General features: G+C 44.9%; 1 protein-coding gene across 1 annotated transcript in view; it reads left to right on the plus strand.

The window, feature by feature from the left end:
• adgrl1a (adhesion G protein-coupled receptor L1a) overlaps window positions 1-22122 on the plus strand; it is an 89826-nt gene that overhangs the window by 40836 nt on the left and 26868 nt on the right. Inside the window, exons 3-5 of the mRNA XM_058652858.1 lie at window positions 10988-11201; window positions 12321-12430; window positions 18970-18984. Coding sequence (XP_058508841.1) covers window positions 10988-11201; window positions 12321-12430; window positions 18970-18984 — 339 coding nt within the window. The remainder of the gene's footprint in view (window positions 1-10987; window positions 11202-12320; window positions 12431-18969; window positions 18985-22122) is intronic.

The raw sequence follows: 22122 nt of genomic DNA on the forward strand, positions 1-22122 counted from the left end.
ATGAAATCACATCCGCAGACATATTGATAAGTGCTCACCGAAACCGTTTTGTTGCATAATAATTCTCGCAGTGATATTTTCGGCTGTAATGTTCCTTCTCTCTCTCTCTCTAGTGTGACTGGGGGAGCAGGAAAGAAAGAGGGAGGGGAACAGGAAGGTATCATTTTAGGAGAAGAGCATAGTTTTGATGTGACGAGAGCTACCGGAATCACTCTCGGGGTAATCAGAGCTCATTTTGAAACCTGCAGGATCATCACACATGGTTTCACAGTCTAATGTGTACCCCAGCCCTTCCTCAGTGTCCTGACTAAGCTGCTGTGCTTTAACCTCCCTCCACTCTTGGCTGCACATGCTAATATTTAGCCCTAAAGCTCCCACATTTACTCTGATCTGGAATCAGCTCTTAAAAGCAAATGTTCCTAACCAGCATGAGCTTTGTACACACGCCTGCTCAGCCCGACAAAACTCACTCGCTTGTTTGGCTCACACGGTGAATATTCATCTTTTTAAATTACTATTATGAATTTCACTTTAAAATGCACAGGCTGTGCGAAACAAACACTCCATATATCCTTAATGAATGGAAACGTCTTACAAACCAAGACCAATAAAGTCATATTCATTATACGCAGTATATGCCAAACTTCTCCTCGTGCCCGTCCCAGCAGGTGAACTGACAGACTGACGTTCATAACCTGACAAACAGAATGTCCCGCTGATTCCACAGAGCGCTTGGAAATGTAACCAAATTCAGCGTTGTTCTTTGGAGAGCCCATTAGGGTTGCTTAATGTGGCAGGCATTGCAGGCAGCTGCGGCGTGTACGCCATGATGCCCTGACACAGCATCAGAATGCACATCTGTGTACTGTACTGTATTTTTGCACACCAGCATTAGCAGCCAGGCCATTTTAAGTCTAACTTTTCAGTCTTAAATGATAATAATTGGACGTGTGAGGATTTTTAAGTACATTATATTCTGTATGTGTATTGCTATATGTGCATTAGTGCATTTAACACACGCCCCAGATGGCAGTAGTGGAGTGTTTGTACGTGTGTGTTGCAAACCTACTAGGATGCCAGTGCCAGATGACTGGTGGAATCTGTTCTCATCTTTACTGTATTTAAGCCTTTGCTCTCTGATCAGTCGCGTGGAAAGGCCCCTGGACCTTTAGTGCACATGCAGACATTTTTATTCATCTTCCCTCCTTTCCCTGGCTTTTTTCTCCTTTGCCCTACCCTTCTAGCTATTATTTAAAGATGGGGGACTAGCTTTTTTTTTTTTTAACACATCTTCTCGACAAAGTGCTTTAGTCTCTTGACTGCCCTTGGATGGTGACAGAATGTCTGAATGGGGACTGGTCACAATGCAGTACTCTGGGTTCTATAATACAGGACTGAGTTGTTATTTTTCATGGAGGGCCACATGAAGAATTCACCATGCTTTAACAAGCCAGATGCTTTTTTATGACTGAAGCTGGCAGTTTTATCCGGACACTAAGTGTTGCTCATCCCTCAATTTTGAAATTCTGAGTGAGGATTTAAAAAATACTTGACCTGAAACCACATTCAATAACAGATTCATGCAGAGAGAGCGCGGGCAGACTGTCAGTCCCTCAATACTGTAATATTAAAATGATCATTTTAAAACTGCACCCTGCTCATTGATTCATAAGAATTGATTCTCTGATGGGCTTGTAGTAATAATATTTCAAGAGGAGGCAATAAAGCTGTTGGGCCCGCTAACCTTGCTATGTACACTTGGCTCCTTGTGGCTGAATAATTTGCTGAATGGCATATTATATTATATTGCTTAATATGTGTTTTGTAAAATCTACACTTGCACTTATAAGGTGAGTCTGAAAGACGGAGCATTTTTAATGCGCATCACTGAAGCTGTGAATGCCATTAGTTCTTCAGAATGAGGTGATAATGAATTACAGAGACAAACAACAATTTACACTCACACTTACACGCACGGTCAGTGTAGTAAACCCAAATGATGTGGATTGTGGGAGGAAGCACCCTGAGAAACCCAAAGCAAACATACATTTAACCTATATGTGAGAAACCCAAGGCAAACATACATTTAACCTATGTTTGCCTTGGGTAAACATACGTGAGAAACCCAAGGAAAAAAGGAGGAGAACATGCAAACCCCCACAGAGAAAAGTCAAATCCTCTTGCTGTGATGCACCAGTGAAAGCCACCACACCAAAGAGGACTGTCCTGCTGAGTTATCATTTTTATCATGAAGTATTTCTTTGACATTTGTTTGCTTTCATACTAAAATATTTCACTTGTTTCTTGAAATCCACGAAAAGTATCTTCAACAGCATTAGTTGCCCCATTTAGCAAATTCTGTCCTCTGATAGCTTTGTGTTTTATAGACCACGACCATCCAAACTGGCTGACTGTGTTTGCAGAGACAAGTAAATGGTTTCATTTCGTGTGAAAATGACCCTTGAATATGTTGCACTGTGTTTTTCTTTGCCAAATCCACAGGCTTCACAGACACTAATTGCCAATCAAGTGCTCCATATCATCTGGATTTTGTCATAAAGAAGAGCTGTAAAACCTTTTTCTCTCTCGCTTCCTCTTGTGCACGTTTAGGCTCTTGTAGCATCCCTATCTTTTTTAACAACAGTCCTGTACCTCTCACTTCTCTCACTCACCTCCAGTTTTCATCCAATCTTTCTTCTCTCTCTCTCCACTAACACCTTAGCTATTACTCCCTCTCTCTGTGTTGTAATGTTATTCCCCCAAAGACCCCCTCCCGCCCGTCTCCTGCCTTTCTGTCTCTCTGTTGGTCCTCTCTTTTTTTTATGTTCCCGCTCCTCTCCTTTTTACACCATCCCCGTGTAACCAGCCCTGCTCTGTTTTCCTCTCCCTGCCCTGATATCTGTTAACAAAGCATATCTCATATCCCTCGTCGTCACTTCCATCTTTTCACTTCTTGTGCTTCTTTCTGCATTTCCCTTGTTTGTTACTGTCCTAATTTAGTCTCTGGTGTTGGGATATGCTGTGCTCTTCAAAGCCCTTGGCTGAGAGCAGTAGCTCACAAAGACGACTGTCTGCGTGAGTGAAAGGTTAATGGACGGCCTTTGAACATATATCGGGAGACGGGGGCGGGTGGGAGTAGGAGGAATAGGCCAGTGTGGAGTGACGGTGTGTTCTTTCAAACCTTCCTTTGAAGATGATGTATGTGTCCATTTGTTTATTTGTTGTTCACAGCGTTGTGTGTGTCCACTTTGTTTGTGTTTGCTTGTAGTTGTGTGAGTCAGGGTATGTTGGCTTGTGTACATTGATTTGTGTACTGCAAACACATTCCTATAAGGAGTGGGGACTGTGTTGTGTGTGCAGTTGTGTGATAGCTGCCTCTTTTCTCTCACGGCCCCACTGTGTAACTTGGAGGCTGTCTTGTCTTGTCTTGTGTGTGTGTTGCAAACACGTCATGTGCTTGAGTGTGTGCACATTTGCTTCTCATGTATTCTGTGGACTGCAGATTGATAATTACCAGCAGCAGCAGCTTACGGCCGGGAGCCAAGGGCAGAGAGAGAAGAGAGGGGGGAGAGAGAGATGGATGAGTGGAGAATCTGCTAAAATGGTGAGCTGGAGTAAAGGAGGAGGAAGGGAAGGAAAGGGAAGAGGGAAAACTGGAGGTGAGGGGTCAGGACAAGTAGGGGGTGGATGAAGACATGGAAGGAATGAGAGGTGGGCAACGAGGATGAATGGGGAGGGTAAATGAAAGAATTTCTGGGTAGATGAAATTGGACGAGGGATCGAGGGAGGTGAAAAAGAAATAACACAAGGAGAAACGGAAACATAAAATATCATTGCACTGGAGGTGAGCAAGACGGCATAGAGGATTAAGAGGGATTCATCAGCATTTGTGGCCAAATCCCTTTTTAATCATTGATATAATACAAAGGTACATGAGCGTCATACACAAGATACTTACAAACATATCGATCAGCTAATAAACATGCACTGTAAATACACACAGACGCAACATCCACAAACCTTTGCCTGAGAGTGTAGAGGGGTTAATTAAGTGTCTGGTGCTGCAGCAGGGCTGAGCATCGACACTTATCTTTAATAAAATGCCTTTGGATGGAACTTGCAAGTCTTCCAAATACATACACACATCTTTTTGACCACAGGTCTCCACTTCATCTCTCACACTCTCTTGCTTCCTTCCTTTTCTTTCTTCAGTCCCTCACCCTCTTTCTCACTTTTCCACTCTGCTCCCTTCTCCCATCTCCATAGCTGATTCACTTCATCACCTGCAGATTTACTCCACTAGAGTGTTTATATGAATCTAGGTCTGACTCACTGGCCTGCCTGATGTGATATGTGCTGGAAACCAAGAACAGGAGAGAAACAGAGTTGTGTTGGGCTCGTAGCACAGCTCTCCTCCCAAGGGAGATGGAAGATATTTTACATCGGGTGAAGCTCCTACTTTTTAGGCAGGCGGATTTTTTATTTTGGGCTATGCTGTGCCCCCCTACTGAGGCGCTTTTATTGCATAATTAGGCACTGGGGCTAGCGATGAAGTGGTTTGACAGTATGAGCACGCCTGGGCTTGCCTCACTCTTCCATTTGTGTATGTGTGTTGTTCAGTGTCTCAGTGGCTTTTTAGCCACCTCTCTTAATCTATCCACTATGCCTGCCACTTCCCACCACACCACCCCTCCACCCAACAACCACCACCACAGCATAGTTGGTCCTCACACGCTCAGTACATTTCCATGCACAGTTACTGTATGTCAAGTTATGGTTGTAGCTCAACTACACTATTCGACTGGACTTGACCCAGTATACAACCACTAGAGAGGAATCAATTTATTGAATGAAGGGTCTCTCTGTTAGGGACAAAACAACCCCTTTCTGTTTGTTAGTATTAGGTAGTTTCCGGTTCAGTATATGGTTGTTCCATTTTCCTACCATCCATAAACACAACATAAGAGCATAAAATAAGTCACCTCATCTGTCCAGAAGATGTACCATATTTTTGTTGCTGTTGTCTTTTTCTTCTGTTTACTAGCTTATTCTATCATTTATGAATATTAGCCATGCACAGAGCACCTGGGCCAGCTTGAGTACAACTCTGGTCCGACTGAAGGTATACAAACTACAAATCACATTATGTAAAGTGTATAAATTGTTTTAAAAAAGTATGGTTTGAGTCAGACTGGTGCAATAATATGTCATGTACACATACTGAGTGAGAGTTCTCAAGGATGAGGGTTCAGGCTTGCATGAGTCTGCCTGCAAGACATGTTTGTGTGCATCATGGCCAATGCATAAGTATGTGTTGTATGAGGGTGTGTGTATCTTATTTCCAGTTGGGGCACATTTAATTCTCTTTAGAATGATGTAATTTTATGGGCTCTGCTGTAATTCAGTTCAGTTCAGACTTGGCTGCGGAGGCGATCAGAACAATAGGCCCTGTCCAACAAAACATCTGCCTCACTCCTTTTATGTCAGTGACCTCGTGCTTCCGGAAAGAATGATCGTCATGTTCATCCTTTGTCAGCATCTAGTTTGATGATTTTATATCTTTTTCTTTTTTTTTACCATGTCTCATTTGTGTTGTCGTTCCATTTCTTCGTCCCTGTGAGCAAGCTTCACGTGGCTTCATTGCGGTGGATGTGCGTCATTTTGCTGCTGCATTGTGTTCTGACCCTATTGGAAGGCTGGTTCCCATGCAGTCGCCTCCATCTCATCTCTGAATCTTTTGCCTGCCATACAGCAGAGTCAGAGGAGATTCTAACTATGAAGCCAGTCATATTTATTCACCTTTATTTATTCAGCTATCTTTATGGGGACCTGTTATTGACATTTATTTTCATTTCATATCACCTTATCCTAACCTTAATAACTTGATGCTGAACCTCACCTCGACCTTAACCACCCACCCTTTCTTACTCAACCCTAATCTCATGTACTTTGTCTGCCCTTTTCTTCTCAAAATATGGAACCTTGAATTAAACCAATCCAATCCAACTTTATTTATAAAGCACTTTAAAAAACAACAACAGCTAAAGCAAAGTGCTGTTAACTGTTGGGGTCCCGCATTTTGGTCCCCACAAAACATATTCTGTAGTGTGCTTTAGGTGAGAAAATACAGGTTTGTGCAGCTATTCCTCTTAGGTCACCACATTTATTACATTAATTTGGACAACCTAAACAAAGTCTTAAACTGATCATAACCAGTTGATGCCTAACCGTAACCCAACCACAATTCAAATCTAAGCCCTACACTTAACCAGTTCCTCAGAAATTAGTTGTCTGCCCTCTTAGGACCATATTTTGGTCCCCATGAGTACTGGTCCTGTCAGTTTTTATACCAGAAAAGGTCCTAAAGAGTCACATAGTCCTACTAAGTCACACAGCCACATCCACATTCATTCTCATGTTAGTCCTGTAGGTTTGTCTCAGGATGTCACTTTGTCACCAGTCCTTAGCTTGAAGGCTGCCTCGATGTGACAGTTCTGGCCATATCGCCTCTGCTTGTCTGTGGTGACAGGCCACGCTCCAGTGAGTCATTACGCTAACGCGCAGTGCTAAGTGAGTCGCTAAGATACAGCACTAAGCTGATAAAGTGGTGGAGAAATTGGAAGTGGATGATTCTCTCCTAGAGAGGTATTCCCATCACTGAGACCTCTCAGTTGTGTCCAATGACTGTAAAATGACTTGTTCTTTGTTCTTTGCTTTACTAAAGAAGTAAACTGAGCCTTATGAGGAAGATAGCTAATTTGGCCAAGGCTACATTTGAGGGCAAAATGCATGGAGATGTTTGCAGTATACCATTAATAAATCATTCTTATCTCCGGGTAGAAAGGGGATACTTCTTTATTAGCCCTAGATTCATTTAAAATTCATTTTGAGAAGGGTCATATAACAAGAATCCCCCTACGTCAACAGCATTCCAAGTTTCTCAAGTACCAATACTGCAACTATACTTCAGTGCTATTCTAATGAGAAGCATTAGAAAATGACTGCTGGAACAAGCAGGGCCTTAGAGGGGGTGATCACATTTCTGCCCCCCAAAAGACAGTTAGCCAACCAGCTGACAAGTCAGCCTTTGGGCCACAGTGCTCCATAAGTATAATCTCCTATTGTGACTGAGTTGCAAAGTCAGTATCACAGGCTCAGGCTCTCTGTCTGCAAGGCCGTCCTCTCTCACTCAGTTATTTCCGAGCAAAGAGACTATTGAGCATCGTCCGAGGTCAAATTGTGTGAAACATTGAAATGGTGCTGTTTAAAAGTGCACTGCTGATCATGGACTTTTTTTTTTGGCAACGTCTCAGGGAAGAGAGCTCCTTCTCTAGTCCTACTGTGAACTTTTCAGAATTCTAAAGGTAGTCTCAGTCTTGATGTAGGAAAAAAAAAAAAAATTGTAATGTTTCCCCAAGTGTTGACCATGACTTTTGGTTGTGGGTCACATCTTTTCTTTTCCAAATGATGTTGGAAGGTTGCCAATATGTGTGTGGGCATGAGAGGGAGAAAAGGCTTTAGAGACACATAGTGGTAGAGAAAGGAGGTGTGTGTGCAAAAGACGAGTCTGCAAAATCATGTTCTTGTCATAGGGTCCAAGCATCTATCCACCCTCAGGCTTTAATTACTGTGTGAGGATAATGAGTCAAATTCAATCAGTGCTCTCTCTTACTCATAATTTGTGTGGAGTTTCGATTATGAAGCCAACTGATCCAGACCCACTGACCAGCTGCCATGGAGTGACACCAGCCCCCTGTCTGATGTGTCTGTGCGCCTTTGTGTTTGTCCGTGTGTGTGTGTGTGTGTGACAGAGAGAGAGAGAGGATGCTGTCTTGCACACACCATCTTACTGGTTTATGTCATAACCAGTATGTGGAACAATTGGAGCTGACAGATATCAACACAGTGTATATACCAAAGGAAATGCGTCATAGTCTTACCATGAGGAGTAGATCCACCTATACATATGGCTTCTGCTGCAAAATACACTTTTTCATCCAGCTATTATGAGTCTGACAGACAAAATAGCCACGTGTATATGTGTGTCTGTGTGTGTGTGTGTTGGCCAAAGAGACCCTGAAACCTTAATGGATTCCTGCAGAGTGAGGGACAATCGTAGCCCATGGCCAGCCAAAGCTTATCCTCTGTTCATCTCAGCTCAGCTCAGACCTTACCACAGCCACAGCCAGGCCTTAGGCCATCTGGCCACACAAACACACACACACACAAGAAAGAGAAAGAAAGTCCCTGAAGTTAAGTTCCACACTTGTTTGTAAACATGTCATCCGTTATGCTAAAATCAGTGCTCCCTGCTGAATTTACGTTAGAAATTCCACCTTAAACCGGGAACTTGTCAAACTGTGGAGAGTGTAGGTGTGAAATATGATACAATATGTGAGAAGAAGAGATTTGCTATGGTGCCAGGAATAGGCAGGTTTTAATGGTTGCTGCCACCAATGAAGTGTTCTGGCTCAATAATAACTATGCTCAATTATGTCTAAATATATACTTAAACAGTCAGGCTAGAAAAAGAAATACCTGAGCAAGATAATGGATTTTTGTTATTCATCAGATTCAGCACAATGGTAGAACAGTTATTTCTTTGTATAAAAGCTGGATTACGGAGATTGTGTAGACTTATCATGTTTAATTATTGTGCTTCTCGTGCCCTTCTCTTTGATCAAGCTCCGTTTGGCTAAATGAATGATGATGCCAGACACAAGTAGTGGCAAAAAATGATCTACACAAACATGAGAAGCAACAAAAAAGGCCATTGTTGATCAAAACCGAAATTATCTGTATTTATTCACTGCTGTTGAAACGGCTCAGTCTAAACTTAAACAACAGCCAAGAAATTAAATCAACAGCTCTGTTGGCCGTTTCATCGCAAAACATGAACACTTCCGCTGTCGCTATTTACATTAGAGCTCAAATGGCCCTGAAATGTTTGCCATATAAAGTCGTTTTAAAATATGAGCTGCCCCCTGAGATGTTTGCTAATGTTCCTGTTGTGATGGTCCACAGTATAAGTGAGAGTGTGATCACTCCTGGTGGCCCCCTTCACTTTCACTTTCCTCTTGGCTCACTGTGTGGTTCTAATGGCTGGCCAGCTGTACACTTTTGTGTACTTACACCACAGGGTAGTTAAGAGAACAAGGCCACACACTGACACTATGTATTGTAATCCCACTGTGACACCAGGGTTGTGTGTGAATGCATGCGTCTGAATATGTGTGTGCTTGACTGTGAATGTGCACACTCATCTGCCCAGTACGTCTGCGTATGTGCTAATTCGCTTGTGTGGATTTTTGCATTTGTGTGGGGACTTGTTGGTCTGGCCTCGCCTGCTGTTTGCATCTCCGTGTGCTTTAATTAGTATGCGCTTTTGCATCTAGGCCTTTGTGATTTGGCACTGGCACTGCATGCTGGCGAGGCATAAACGATTTGAAGTCTGCCTGTGCAAGTTATTCAGCCTTAATGGCGTGAGTTACACAATTGAACTCAAGTTCCTGCTACATAACTGGGTAGCGTTTAGAAATATGAGCAAGTCCCGTGGCAGTGAATCATGTAGCACATTGCTGCAGAGCATGTCGGGGATGACTGACATTGACATTGACCCAGATGGGCACTCCTCCTGAATGGACAGCGGCTGAAACCTAAGCGGAGCCAGTTCAGAGTCGGGAAGTGAAAACAGCCCTGCTCTGTGGGTTTCAGCAGAAACAGCAGTGGGGGAGAGGGACTGACTTAGTGCCCTTGTCTGCTGCTGAGGCTGTCTATTAGGGGAAAATGCTGTGTATTGAGAGCCTCTGTTTATAAAGAAAGACGCTCCAAATTCCACCCTGCCTGAGTGGAGCAAGCATTGTTCTGCTTACATTTGACAGTATGCCCACTATCAGCTGCATGTGTGCCATGCCCTCCTCACTAAAAATGCAGAGAAGTGCTTCTTCAGGACAGTGGACAGCTCCACACCTGCCAGTCTCTGATGCAGCTCCAGTATTTCCTGAAAGAAGTTTTGTCAGTTCAGGACCATGGACAGTGGCTTTTAGTTTATGACAGAAGCGTTGGTTCAGAGAAACACAGGTTGTCCTTCAACTCCACAAACAGCTTCACTGCCAGATCACTCACTCTCTACCTCTCCTCTGTCTGGGCCTCTACCTTGGGCTGTAAAGGAATTTGGCAGACATTTTGTTATTTCTGTTTGTGTGATGCTGACTGTAGTGGCAGTGGGAAATGTACACAGTCACGGAGAGCGCTGTAGAGACAGCAAGTGTCTCCTCTCAGTGCCTCTATGCAGCCCTCTTCCATGCCTCTCAGCCTCACTCAGCGATTAACCTTGAATACCCCGCTGTCCCTGCCGACCCCTCTCCACAAAGAGCCCCGCTGCTGGCCACAGCAGCACATTGACATGCCTCTCAGATGGCTGATTAACAGCAGTGGGTGTGCAAATGGTGTCCGCCCCAGAGGTGAATGTGTACACAGACATTAATTCCCGCCTTTTTTGCTTGTTCTAATATCAACTTCTCCCTTAGTGAATCCTGAGATGCTCCGCTGACACTTGGAAGAGACTTACAGATGCTAAGAAGGATATGGTTCTCTGCAGTGAACATAAGTTCCTGCCTGGCCTTGTGTAGGAGTTTGTTAATGATTGAAACTCTCACAGTTTGTTTCACAAGTGGAGTGATTGGAGAAGCTGGTAGTGCTGCTAATCCTTTATGCCAATAATGTGATGTGTGATGATCCAGTGTAAAAACTGAATTGCGAGGCTGTGCATCAACAGCGCCGAAATATTACAACTCACCGGAGGCATGTCGATAGTAGCTAATTTGTGTTTTACACGAGGACGATAGGCACCACTTCCATTCCGCCTGCTCCTGTCAAATAATACATATCATATTTACAATGTGGTCGAATAATAAAGTGCCTCCTAAAAGTATTAAGGTTCATTGAATTATCAATAACTTTTCCTCCCTCCTTCTTTCCACTCCAGCCCTGAGCCGGTCAATGATGCCCTTCGGCTTGATGCGTCGAGAGCTGGCGTGTGAAGGCTACCCGATTGAGCTGCGCTGCCCTGGGAGTGATGTCATCATGATTGAGACGGCCAACTATGGCCGCACTGATGACAAGATCTGTGATGCAGACCCCTTCCAGATGGAGAATGTGCAGTGCTACTTGCCAGATGCCTTCAAGATAATGTCACAGAGGTATCTATTGATCTGTTTTGATCTTATGTGTGTGTGTGTGTGTGTGTGTGTGTGTGTCCAGAGTCAAAGCCTGTTAAGGTCTGAAGAAACAAGTTACTATATTTCACAACATAATTTTGTCCAGAATTCCCTGTTTTCCTGTCTGAGGTGTATATAGCTTATGTGGACTACAGAAATCAGTATCGTTGCTCAGTGCATCAGCACGCCTTGGTGTATGGAGGTGTCCGTGTGCACGAGTACGTGTGTGAGTATCATACGTTTTGGATTGTTGCGCGAGTATTTGAACGGCTTCCTTCAGTTGCTCTCTGTGTTTGTGCTCAGCATCTGCTTCCTCTGAGTGCAGATCAATGGGAGCCCTCTCTCGGCAATCCATCACGTATGTAATGGAGGCACAGGATCAGGGTGCTAGCTTGGGGGGGGGGGGGGGGGGGGGATTGGGGGAGGGGGGTTGGATGCCAGAAATGATGAGATGATAGAGTGAGAGCAGCAGCGATTTGAGATACGAAGGGAGGGAATAGTACAGGGAGGAAATGCTTAAAGCTGGAAAGAGAAGGATTATGTGACAAGAGCGAATAGAAGGAGTGTCTCTGTGTGTGTGTGTGTGTGTGTACCTCAGAGTGCAAACGTGAGAAGGCATGCAGAGATGTGGTTTAGTCAAAGGTATTATGTGCATATGAATGTTTTTCCTGTGCGTGTGTGTGTGTGTGGTGTAGCTGTGTAGAATATTTGCCGTACCCCCCCCCATCCGTCCTTCCCTGTTCTCTCGCCTCTAATTGCTCCCACTCACAATCCCCCAAGAGACCACGCTCTGACGTCACTCGCCCTTTCTCTGCCTCTTCCCTCCCTTCTTACTCCTTCATCCTACTTCTTTCTCCCCCTCCCTCCCACCCTTGTCTGTTTCCCACCTCCCCTTGGGTGCAGCTGTCACATGATCTAGTCTAGTGTGAAATTACTCCCTTCCCTACCGTTCTCGTCGTCTTTCAGAGCCTGAAGATGTTTTTTTTTTTTGTACCTGCTCCCCTTTGTCTTTCTTACAGTGGCACTTGTTATTTTTCTATCACTCACTTCCTCCTCTCTCTCTTTTTCTCCACTCCTTTCCCCATCTGTTTCCTCTTGCAGGTGTAATAACCGCACTCAGTGTGTTGTGGTTGCGGGGTCAGATGTGTTCCCAGACCCTTGTCCAGGGACCTACAAGTATTTGGAGATCCAGTACGAGTGTGTCCCTTACAGTGAGTACCGAGACCCTGTCACCCCCTCACATCTCCCCACCCCCTCAACCCATTCACTGTCCCTCCCATCCCTCCCTGTACCCCCACCTGAACCTCTTGCCCCTCTTCAGCACCCCAAAACAACAAATGATGGGCAAACACTTATTTGCGCACACTTGTTCTCTCTGGCTTCTTTCAACAAATGCAAAACAAAGCAAGACAAACAGTCACCCTCGGCCACTCTCGGTCTCTCTCCTCTTTCTCTCCTGTACACTTACACTGCTCAGACACACTCATGCACACACACTCACACAGAGTGCTAAACCTTTTTTCTTCATCGACAGAGTGACACACCAGTTACTGAGAGGGATTTTCACACGTGGGAAGATGCTCCACAAACACAGGGTCCGATAAGGAAGTCACACACACACACACACCCACTGCAAATATGGGGTCAGCCCTCATTGGTGATCACTGTAGTGTAGCACACTCTGCCCCACGCTCACACATAGATTGACCCAGGGGCATGCTACTGCCTTTATCTGGTGCCAAACACCTTAGCCGTCCCTCTGATTTCCAATAAAAATTAAAATTGGGCACAGTGAGACTAGGGGGCAGGGGAGATTGTGTGCATGCAGCGCCTCACAATAGGAATGTTAACACAAACAGCAAAAAGGCTTATTTTAGACCACCTGACCGGGAGTACCACACATTTTTGTGTCCCCATGGTAACGGCTGACTTCCTCATGGCGCTGCTCAGAGCTGCGTGGAGTTGTGACACACACACACATACACACATACCTGAGCATGCACGCACGAACACACACACGCACACGCGTGGCTTTGCTCTCTCCCCCCCTCTTACACCATGAAAGCATGTACACACAAACAGGAACACGCTCGCAGCCAAAGGAGCAGACACAGCAAGAGTTATGTGGTGTTGGTCCTCGCTCATGTGAAAATCTCTGCTCAGTCTCCCCTCCTCCCTCTCATGTATTATTACTCTCAGCATTGATCCCTACACTGTGCAGGAGCACTTGGTTGCAGAGGAGGGGAAGTGGTGCTCCTCTTCACCAGGAAGATTCAGAACTGGGTTGCACAAAGGGGTGGAGGGACAGATGAGAGTGTTGCTGGGGGGGAAAACTAGGGTACATTTTTCGGTTGATCAAGTTGGGGCATGGGGGTGATTCTTTATGCTTTTTCCTCAGATGCAGATGTTGGCGAGCCACGGGATTGAATCCACACCAAGCCGCTAACCTCCTTTCTTCACTTCTTCTCCCTCTTGCTCCTCATCCTTTTTCCCTTTGGAAATCTCTCATTTACCCTTTCTTTGCTTTCTATTCGGTACAGCCTTCCCATCCTCCTCCACTCCTCCTTTTCTCTATTCTGGTTTTCTCTCTTTCACTTCTTGGTGTTTCATCTCTGTCAATTGCCCTATTTCTCTCATTCTTCTTCTATTTTTACTCTGTCCATCAATCTTCCCATTCCGTGTCTCTTTTGCTGTCTCTGTTTCTTTTACAGGTGCAGAGAAAATTCAAATACTCAACCATTCAACTCTGATGTGGACACTCACAGACACTCAGGACTTCATAGCATCTCTCTCAGATCTTATGTGTCCCTTGCTCAGTGGTTCTGTGTCCTCGGTTTACCTTTCAAGAGACTTTGTTGAGTCAGGTTGCAGCCTCAGTCACAAATACGAAGTTTGCTGGATTTCTTGCCTTTGTGGATTATATAGTGTGAAGTTTTTCCTAACAACCTTCTAAGTGGTAACACGTATTCTATCCTGTCTTTCAGTCAGTATTAGCTGTGGTCAGATTATGCCTCTCCAGGAACATATTTTTGCTTGTTAAGCCTCTGTTGATCCTGGTCTGCAATTTGGTGTCCTTGATGGAATTGTCCACAGGGGGGTCATGGTAGCATGGCTTAGTTGTACTCCCTTCTCCTCATGCATTCTAACCTTGTCTGACTGCACAAGGGAGCTTGTTCTCTGTCCACAAGGCAATCAGTTGGATGATTAAATAGTTGCTGACTTGCATTTTCCTCCCTGTGTTTGAAAAAATAAAAAATAAGAACTTTGTTTTTTGCATCTAAAGTATGGTTCGGCTTAGAAAATTGGAAGCTGATTCCTCTGTGATATAAAGTCACACCTGTCTGAAGTGACAAATAAGAGCCAATTACCCCTGTCCTCTGCCACTCTCTGCTAAAGAAACAACTCCTCTACACACATCACACACACACACACACACACACACACACACACACACACACACACACACGCACATGTACAAACAGAACTTGCTCTGTGGCTGCTTTAAATGTTTGTGCTCATCTGACAAACTAAATATGACCTGACACATTCAGACTCGGCAGTGGAACTGCTCATCCTCAAACCTAGACGCAGTCGCACCGCATGCCACTCAACTCGGCCACTTTTAATTACCAGGAGAGGGGGGCGCATCGCACTCTTCAGTTCTGCCTCAGCAGAGATTTGTCAAGATTAATTGAATTTGCTGCTGCTAATCGCTCTGGTAATGCCCCGTCGTTCACGTTTGGCTGGGAACGCTGGGGCACTCTGACATCATCCAAGGCTGATCCATGATGTTTTCTCATCGGCTGTCTTGACATAAGGGTGAACAATGGAAATATGGCATAGTAAGGTGGTGTGTCACAGCAGGTGAGATGCAATGACAGCCATGTCGATGTTTGTGATGTGTGCGTGTCACAGAGACGCCAAGTTAACGGTCACCTGAAACAGAGAGGTGACAGCTGCAGCTGACACACACACACACACACGTGGACAGTGTATTTTGTAGCAGCAGCCATATGTATTGGTGGATCCACTCGTCATGGTGAGAGTATGACTCATCTCCTTTGATATATACACTGTGTTAATATCTGTCAGCTCCAAGAAATTGCTACCAACTATTCCACGGATGCTGGTGATATTAACCAGTTGCGTAATTACAAGAGCTCAAAGAAAGCGAGAGAGAGTTTTGCACGCTGCTATAACTTGGACTGCCTAAACAAGGCATTATTCCTAACCTTAACCATAACCAGTTAATGCCTAACCCTAACCTCAATCTAACCACAATTTAAATCTCAATTTCTAAATCTCTACTACTGATCCTGACATGGTCCGTGTTTATGCCAGAAAACAATACAAGCACACATACACACACACAAACTATGTCAGCTATGCTCAGACAAGGTCCCAGGATGTGTGTGTTGCTGTGTGTGGGATTTCTTTGGCAAAAGACGACATCCTCCAACAAGTCAAATCATATCTTGTTGAGCCAAAAAGCCCTGTGAGGCCTCCATATAACATTATTTTTGCCAGCCGGAACCGAGCAAGACAAAACAGCTCAACTGAACTCTCATTTCACACTGTCACAGTCTGTTGTAGAGTGCAGGGTTCCATTTAGACATCACAGATCCATGCACACAGCTGCAGCATGTACTTCATGCAGTGGGACGTCTACACTGCAGTCCTGACACAGATGTACACCAAGAAACCTGTCCACCCTCCTCCTCCAGGACACTGTGCTACATCATTATTGATTCCCAATGCTCCTCACTGGGGTCATCCATGGTAGCCATGCCAGAACCATTAGGCTTAGTGTTGTGCCTCTGCTATTTCATCCGCTGTGATTTATTTTGTTAATATGCACAGTGCAGGTACTGGCTATTAAAGTGCCTACTCAGGCTGTGCAGGAGAGATTTGTCCAATCTTCATTGGTAACTCCATATTGTCTACTTTTACACTCGTATATTTGTGACTCTGTCACTGTTTCACTTTATAAAATTGATTCTTCCCCACAAATGTATTCAACACTGGCTATTCAGTACAAGACAGCACATTTTGGACACAAAGCTGCTGGAAATTGTAGTTGGATTGTCGGGATGAGTTTGTCAGTAGAAGGAATAATGGCAGTGTAATGAGACAAGTTTTCAGGGCAGGAGAGGAAACACTTTGATGTAGCTAAAATGAGAATGCGAATCAGGAGGCTTTGCTCGGGCTGCGGAAATGGATGACTACACTGTGAAAAAATGCAAAGTGAGAGAAAGGGGAAACGGAGCACGGAGAGGACGAAAGAAGACGGAGAGGACGTGTTGTCTCTCTGCACTGTGAAAGAAACAGACGAGGTTAAGTTGTCTATAATATGTGTGTGTGAGAGTGTGTGTTTCTGGCTGTACTCATTAGTGTGGGAGTAATTGATAGGGTTGTAGAGAGAGCTGAGGAGTGATTAAGGAGAGAGAGGGCAGTGGCTTATTTCTCAAAAGAGCCCTGAAAGAGAAATGCTGAATGAATCAGACAAACAGCCAACGTGGCCTTAAACTCACCTTCTGATTCACTGTGAGGACAGTTTGATGAGCTGCTGTCTCTTTTTCCTGTGTTTGTGTGTCTCTAGGTTCGTGTGATGATCTTGTGTGTCTCTGTGCCGAGTGTTTATTTTCCAGGAGAACCAACGACATAAGAAATTGAGTCAACAGAGATCTTCCACTTCCCTTGTTCTTCCCCTTCTTCTCTCCAGTTGCAGCACTGAAGAACTTCTTCTCTCTCTCTCTCTCTCTCTCTCTCTCTCTCTCTCTCCCATCACCACATAGTTTTCCTCTTTTTTTAGGCAAACATCCATCTATAACATCATATATCATCTATCGTACCATTTTTGATGAATATGACTTCAGACTTGTTAGCAAGGCTCTGCTGTCAGACGATTGCTCCGTCTAAAAAGGAAAATTTAAAAAAAACCTCAACTTGTTCAAGCTCTGCTGAATTCCTGTGTTCCCATACACCCCCCCGCTGTTGTTCCGGTCACGATGAAAGCTGTGGATGCTCTCTGGCCACTCTTTCCCTCCGCTAACCTTGGAGCTAATGATTGCACTCGCAGTTGGTGGCAGAAATGTAATGTTTTCTTGCCCCGTACCCTATAGCTTCACCGGACTTGCTTTCATAGCATTGCCATGTTTACCCCTCAAGGCTGAAAATGGCTGCCATTCCCCAGGTCTTCATAGAGGTTGTTTGTCCTCTTTGATCTTCTCATTAGAGAATAAATGATCACTGAGACTGTTGATGCTAATGCTGCACCGTTGCCAAGATGCAAGCAGACCAGGCTACTGCTGCTAACACTTCCCTTTTCCTTTTCCTTGCTGTTTTTCACTGTACAGCTTGTGCTCTCTCTCTCTCTGTGTCTTTCTCTCGTTGCTTCTCTCACTTTCTCTCGTCCTGTCTTTTTCTCTGACTTCCTCTCTCTTTCTCTGTTCTTCTCTCTCTCTCTTACCTTATTTCTTTCTTTATGGGCAACACTGAGAGGTGTCCGGACAATTTTACAGCGCTCCCCGGGGAACGTCAGACTTCCCGCAACACATACATGACAATCACGCTCACAGCAGGAATCCGCCAGCCAAGTGCCTTTTGACACGTCCTGTCCCGAGAGACACGACAATCCACTCACACACCATTTGCTCGTCATCAAACACCGGGGAAAGACGTGCGCCAGTGCCAGCAGTTTGCGAGGCAGGGCTGAGGTCCTCTCTCGCTCCTCGCTCATGGACCTCCCCAGGCTTGGCAACACAAGATGGGCAACAAACAGTGGAGTGGCCACGGATGTTGAAGGAGCCACGCCTTACCTGCTCATGTCAGCCGTACAGGCCTTGGTGTGTGATGAGCTTGCTGTAGACAACCCCCCGCTCCCAACCCCCCGATCCCGTCTCCTGGTTTCTCTCTGTGCTTCTGAGGCGTTCCACTCTGTCAAACCCTCCCATTCCCTTGTTGTTTGTTCTCTTTTCTTTGATGAGCTAGCTTTGGACAGGCAAGCCGGCAGCTCCCCATTGATTGGATGGTCGATGGGTTGAGCGTTTTTGCTTTTGCTTTTTATAGCGAGCACCCTGACTCTGTAAATTGAGCAAAGCCAGAAGCACTGTTTTCTGTAGATGAAGGGACCACTCTAATGCCAACACACTGCTGTACTTGGAGTCAGTCTTAGAGGGATGCAATGATCCATCCAAAGACAACCTCATCCTAATCGCCACCTTTCCATCTACCATCCCCCATATCTTCCTCCACCTTTCCCACTCTGTCTACTTCCACAGCTGAAGAGGACCACAGCACGAGATATTCTTCTTTGTTTTCTTTCTCCAACAGGTTCCTCGGGCTACAACCTCGGCACAGGGGAAGTGGGAGGGAAAGAGGGAGCGATGTGGCAAAAAGAGGGGTGGAGGTGGGGTCGAGAGTGTGTGGTTGGGGTAGAAATGTGTTGTTGTGGAATTATTGATAAAAATGAAATGAAATGGAAATGGATTGAAACCCGGGTCAGGCCACTTCCCCTCCTCATTTTCCATTTTAGCCATCCTTTCTCTGAGTAGCCAACCATAGCACAGAGACAGATAACTTGCTAAAAAAGAGAGAAAGGACAGCGTTTTATTTAATCTCAATTTTCTCTTTTTTCCTGCACCTGTTTTTCTTTCATTCTCTTTATTTTCCCTCTCCCTCTCTCTTCCTCACTGTCTTTCTCTTTTATCTTTCTATCTCCTTCTTTCTCCTTTTTCCGATGCTTGAATAGAAGTGGATCAAAAAGGTAAAGACCATGATGAACATAACAACCACAGCTCGCCCCTTCCTCCCTCCTCCTCTTCCTCCCTTGTCTCCCTTCCTTCCCCCATATCCCCTCCTAACCCAGCACCTTGTGTAGTGGTCATGTTTGATGTTGATATCCCTCCCTTTTCTTTCTCAGTCTCTAATCACCTCCTCTGCCCTTATCTTTCTATCTCTCTTTGACTTATAACCAAAAACTCTAAAATCCTTCTAGATTTCCTCCTTGGTTCTGATGACACCAGCCTGACCTGCACGCATGCACACACACACGCACACGCACACGCACACGCACACACAAAAAAGACATCACAGGAGGTCAGTCCAGTATCTGTGAGAGATAAATGAGAACTGAACACCATTCCTTTCCTGTACGAAGTATTTCATCTCAGTCTAAACTTACAGACAGCATACTTTCATATCCTCTCATGGCAAATGTCTCCTCTTTTTTTTTTCATTTCAAAACACATTTTCTTCACATTGTTGCCTCTCACTCACTTAGTTAGTAACATTTCCTCAGCATCGTTCCACTTATTTTGAAACTGAGCTTTATTTGTCCATCCAAATATAGGAAAATAAATTGTCCTCTTTCTCTTCACATTACTCAACAGCTCCTTTTCTCCACATGTTATCTCTTCCCTTCTTGTTTTAGTTTCTCGGGACTGATTCAAAGTTTGTTGTTGCTGTAATCTCAAAGTTAATACATCCTAATAAGATAAAGTAACTGGCCAAACTTGCTCCTTTTTTTATCATTTTTACAGTCCCCCATCTCCAGGAGCTTCAGCGTCTTTCTCTCATTCAGTGTCTTTTTCAGTAATTTACTCTTCCATTTAACTGCTATCCTCTCACTGTCCTCATATCTATCGCTGCTTCTTTCCTCTGCTGTGTTTCTCATCCCGCCTCTCTATTGTTCTCTTCCTCTGGCTTTGTTTCTGATTGGTTTATCTCTCAGATCACACCCGGCCATCACAGGCAGCCGCAGGCTCTTATGAGCATCTTTTACACTTCTCTTTTTCCTTGCTCTTCTTCCTTCTACCCCTCTCTTTCTACTATCATTTCTCTATTTTCTTTATTGCACATGCACTGTGAACCTGTACGCCACAACCCCCCCACCCCTACCCATGTACATCAGTCAATCCCCCCGGTTCCTTATGTGTTCAGCAAGGCTGTGAAGGGGGAGGAGAGGATGGGGGAGGGAGGTGCATCTTGCTCCGGCACTCCAGCTCCTTGTAATGGTCTCTCTGATGCTGCAGCCCTGCAACAAGCACAACTGAGGAGCTCCAATCAGTATGACCAGGCACTTCAATCACTAGCATCTTAAAGAGCAGATATAGGCTTGACCTACATCCGAGGTCAGGCTGAGAGTAGTCGCCATTAGTGCCAAAATCCCAATGAGCCTTCTCCCTCTCAGGTCCCCACCCTCCTCAACTCTCTCCGAACTCCCCTCCTCACATGCGTCTCGACCTTAGCCGTTCCCCTGTCTGACCCCATGACTGAATCTATATGTTGGAACAACTAACTCTTATAGAGACCGCCATTAAATAGTTTATGGACCTCTTTGTCTGTTGTCGTGTCCATGGCTTTTCATTAACATGGATCATTGTCTCTCACTTTTCTCCCACCACAAGCAGCCATTTTGGCTCACTCTGGCTGCTTGCAGTGGTGTAGGAAGCAACAAAAATCCTCCTCCTCATCCTCCCTTTCCATCTCAACCAACTGGTTATATTTATTTACTACTCTTCCTCCCAGTAACACTTCAGTGAATATCCCTGTCCTCTCTCTGCACTACTGCCGTTACCCACTGTGATCCATCTCTTCACCGCTGTTGAACACTTCATTCTCTGTTAATGGCGCACTTAACATTCCAGACATGTGCTTGACTCATGACTGTCACATTTATCTTCACTGATTGATCAGCTGATTGACAGATTGGGATGCCATGCATCACGCAGCAATGATGTCACAATGTGAAGATCCTGTTCAATAATCAATTCAATTCAATGTCCAGCTATTGTAAGACTACGTCAGCCATTTCACCTTCCCATCCCTCTGTCTCTCTTCTCACCCTTTTCACCAACAGTCTAGAGAAGTAAAGTACATACATCATCATCCTTTATCACTGCTGACGAGGCCAAACATGTTTATGTTGTACTTTTTTCACATTCAGTGTGTTTTCTTCTCAAGAAAAAAAAAAAAAGGTCGAAAGGGAAGCAGAATTAGATGCCTGACATTACTGGCATTCCTAGTATTATCAAAGAGGGCATGGTGTAAGGACAAAACCATTACTCACACAAACTGCTCTCTACCTGTGATTCTGGAAAGTGAGAGGAAATGAGTGAGAAACCACTGCATCGTGTGACAAAGAGGCACGAACAATGGCTGCAATCTGTGAAAGACAGAGCAGTCGCTATAGAGACGATGAGTCAGGCAGCGTCGCCTCATTAGGAATGACCCACCAGACACAAGCACAGTCATGTGATCGAGGCAGCGCACCCTATTTAGAGGCAAAGGGAGATAGAGAGAGAAAGTGTGGGGATTGACTGTACATGCCGAAGTCATTCCATGGTGGGAGCCAAAGCTTAGGCAGGAGAGAGAGAGTGAAGTAGGTGGTCATGAATATAAAACACAGTGGCTGGATTCAGGACTGTGATGGAGAGACAGGACCTCTGGGAGGCCTGATTTACAGCAGGAGGAAGGGACACGCAGGGTGGCGGTGGCTGATGTTACAGCCACACCAGCTTGTTGTTACCCCACCACTCAAGCCTCAATCAGTCAGTATACCCTTTGTAATCTACTGTATCTACTGTAGCCACTTTCTGTAGCCACTGCAGCCATGTCCCCACCAACTCACTTGTCACTCAGTGTCAGCTTCACTCCAGGGAAGATAAGACTTTGCTTTCAAAGCACAGTATATCTTGCTGTTGCCAGTTTTTGGTCTCAGTGAAGGGTATTCTCTGGGGTAAATGTTTGGCTTGATAAAGGTGCTAGTCTGACACCTGCCTCTTCCACTGTCAGGGGAGTGTGTCCTTATGTGAATCTGTCTGAGTGTTTGTGTACATCCCATGGATGTTTGTTTGTCAGTATGTATATGTCTGTGCACGGCTGTTTGTACTTTTGTATTCTT

This window comes from Solea solea, chromosome 16 (assembly GCF_958295425.1).
Source record: "Solea solea chromosome 16, fSolSol10.1, whole genome shotgun sequence".
In the NCBI taxonomy this organism is placed as follows: domain Eukaryota; kingdom Metazoa; phylum Chordata; class Actinopteri; order Pleuronectiformes; family Soleidae; genus Solea; species Solea solea.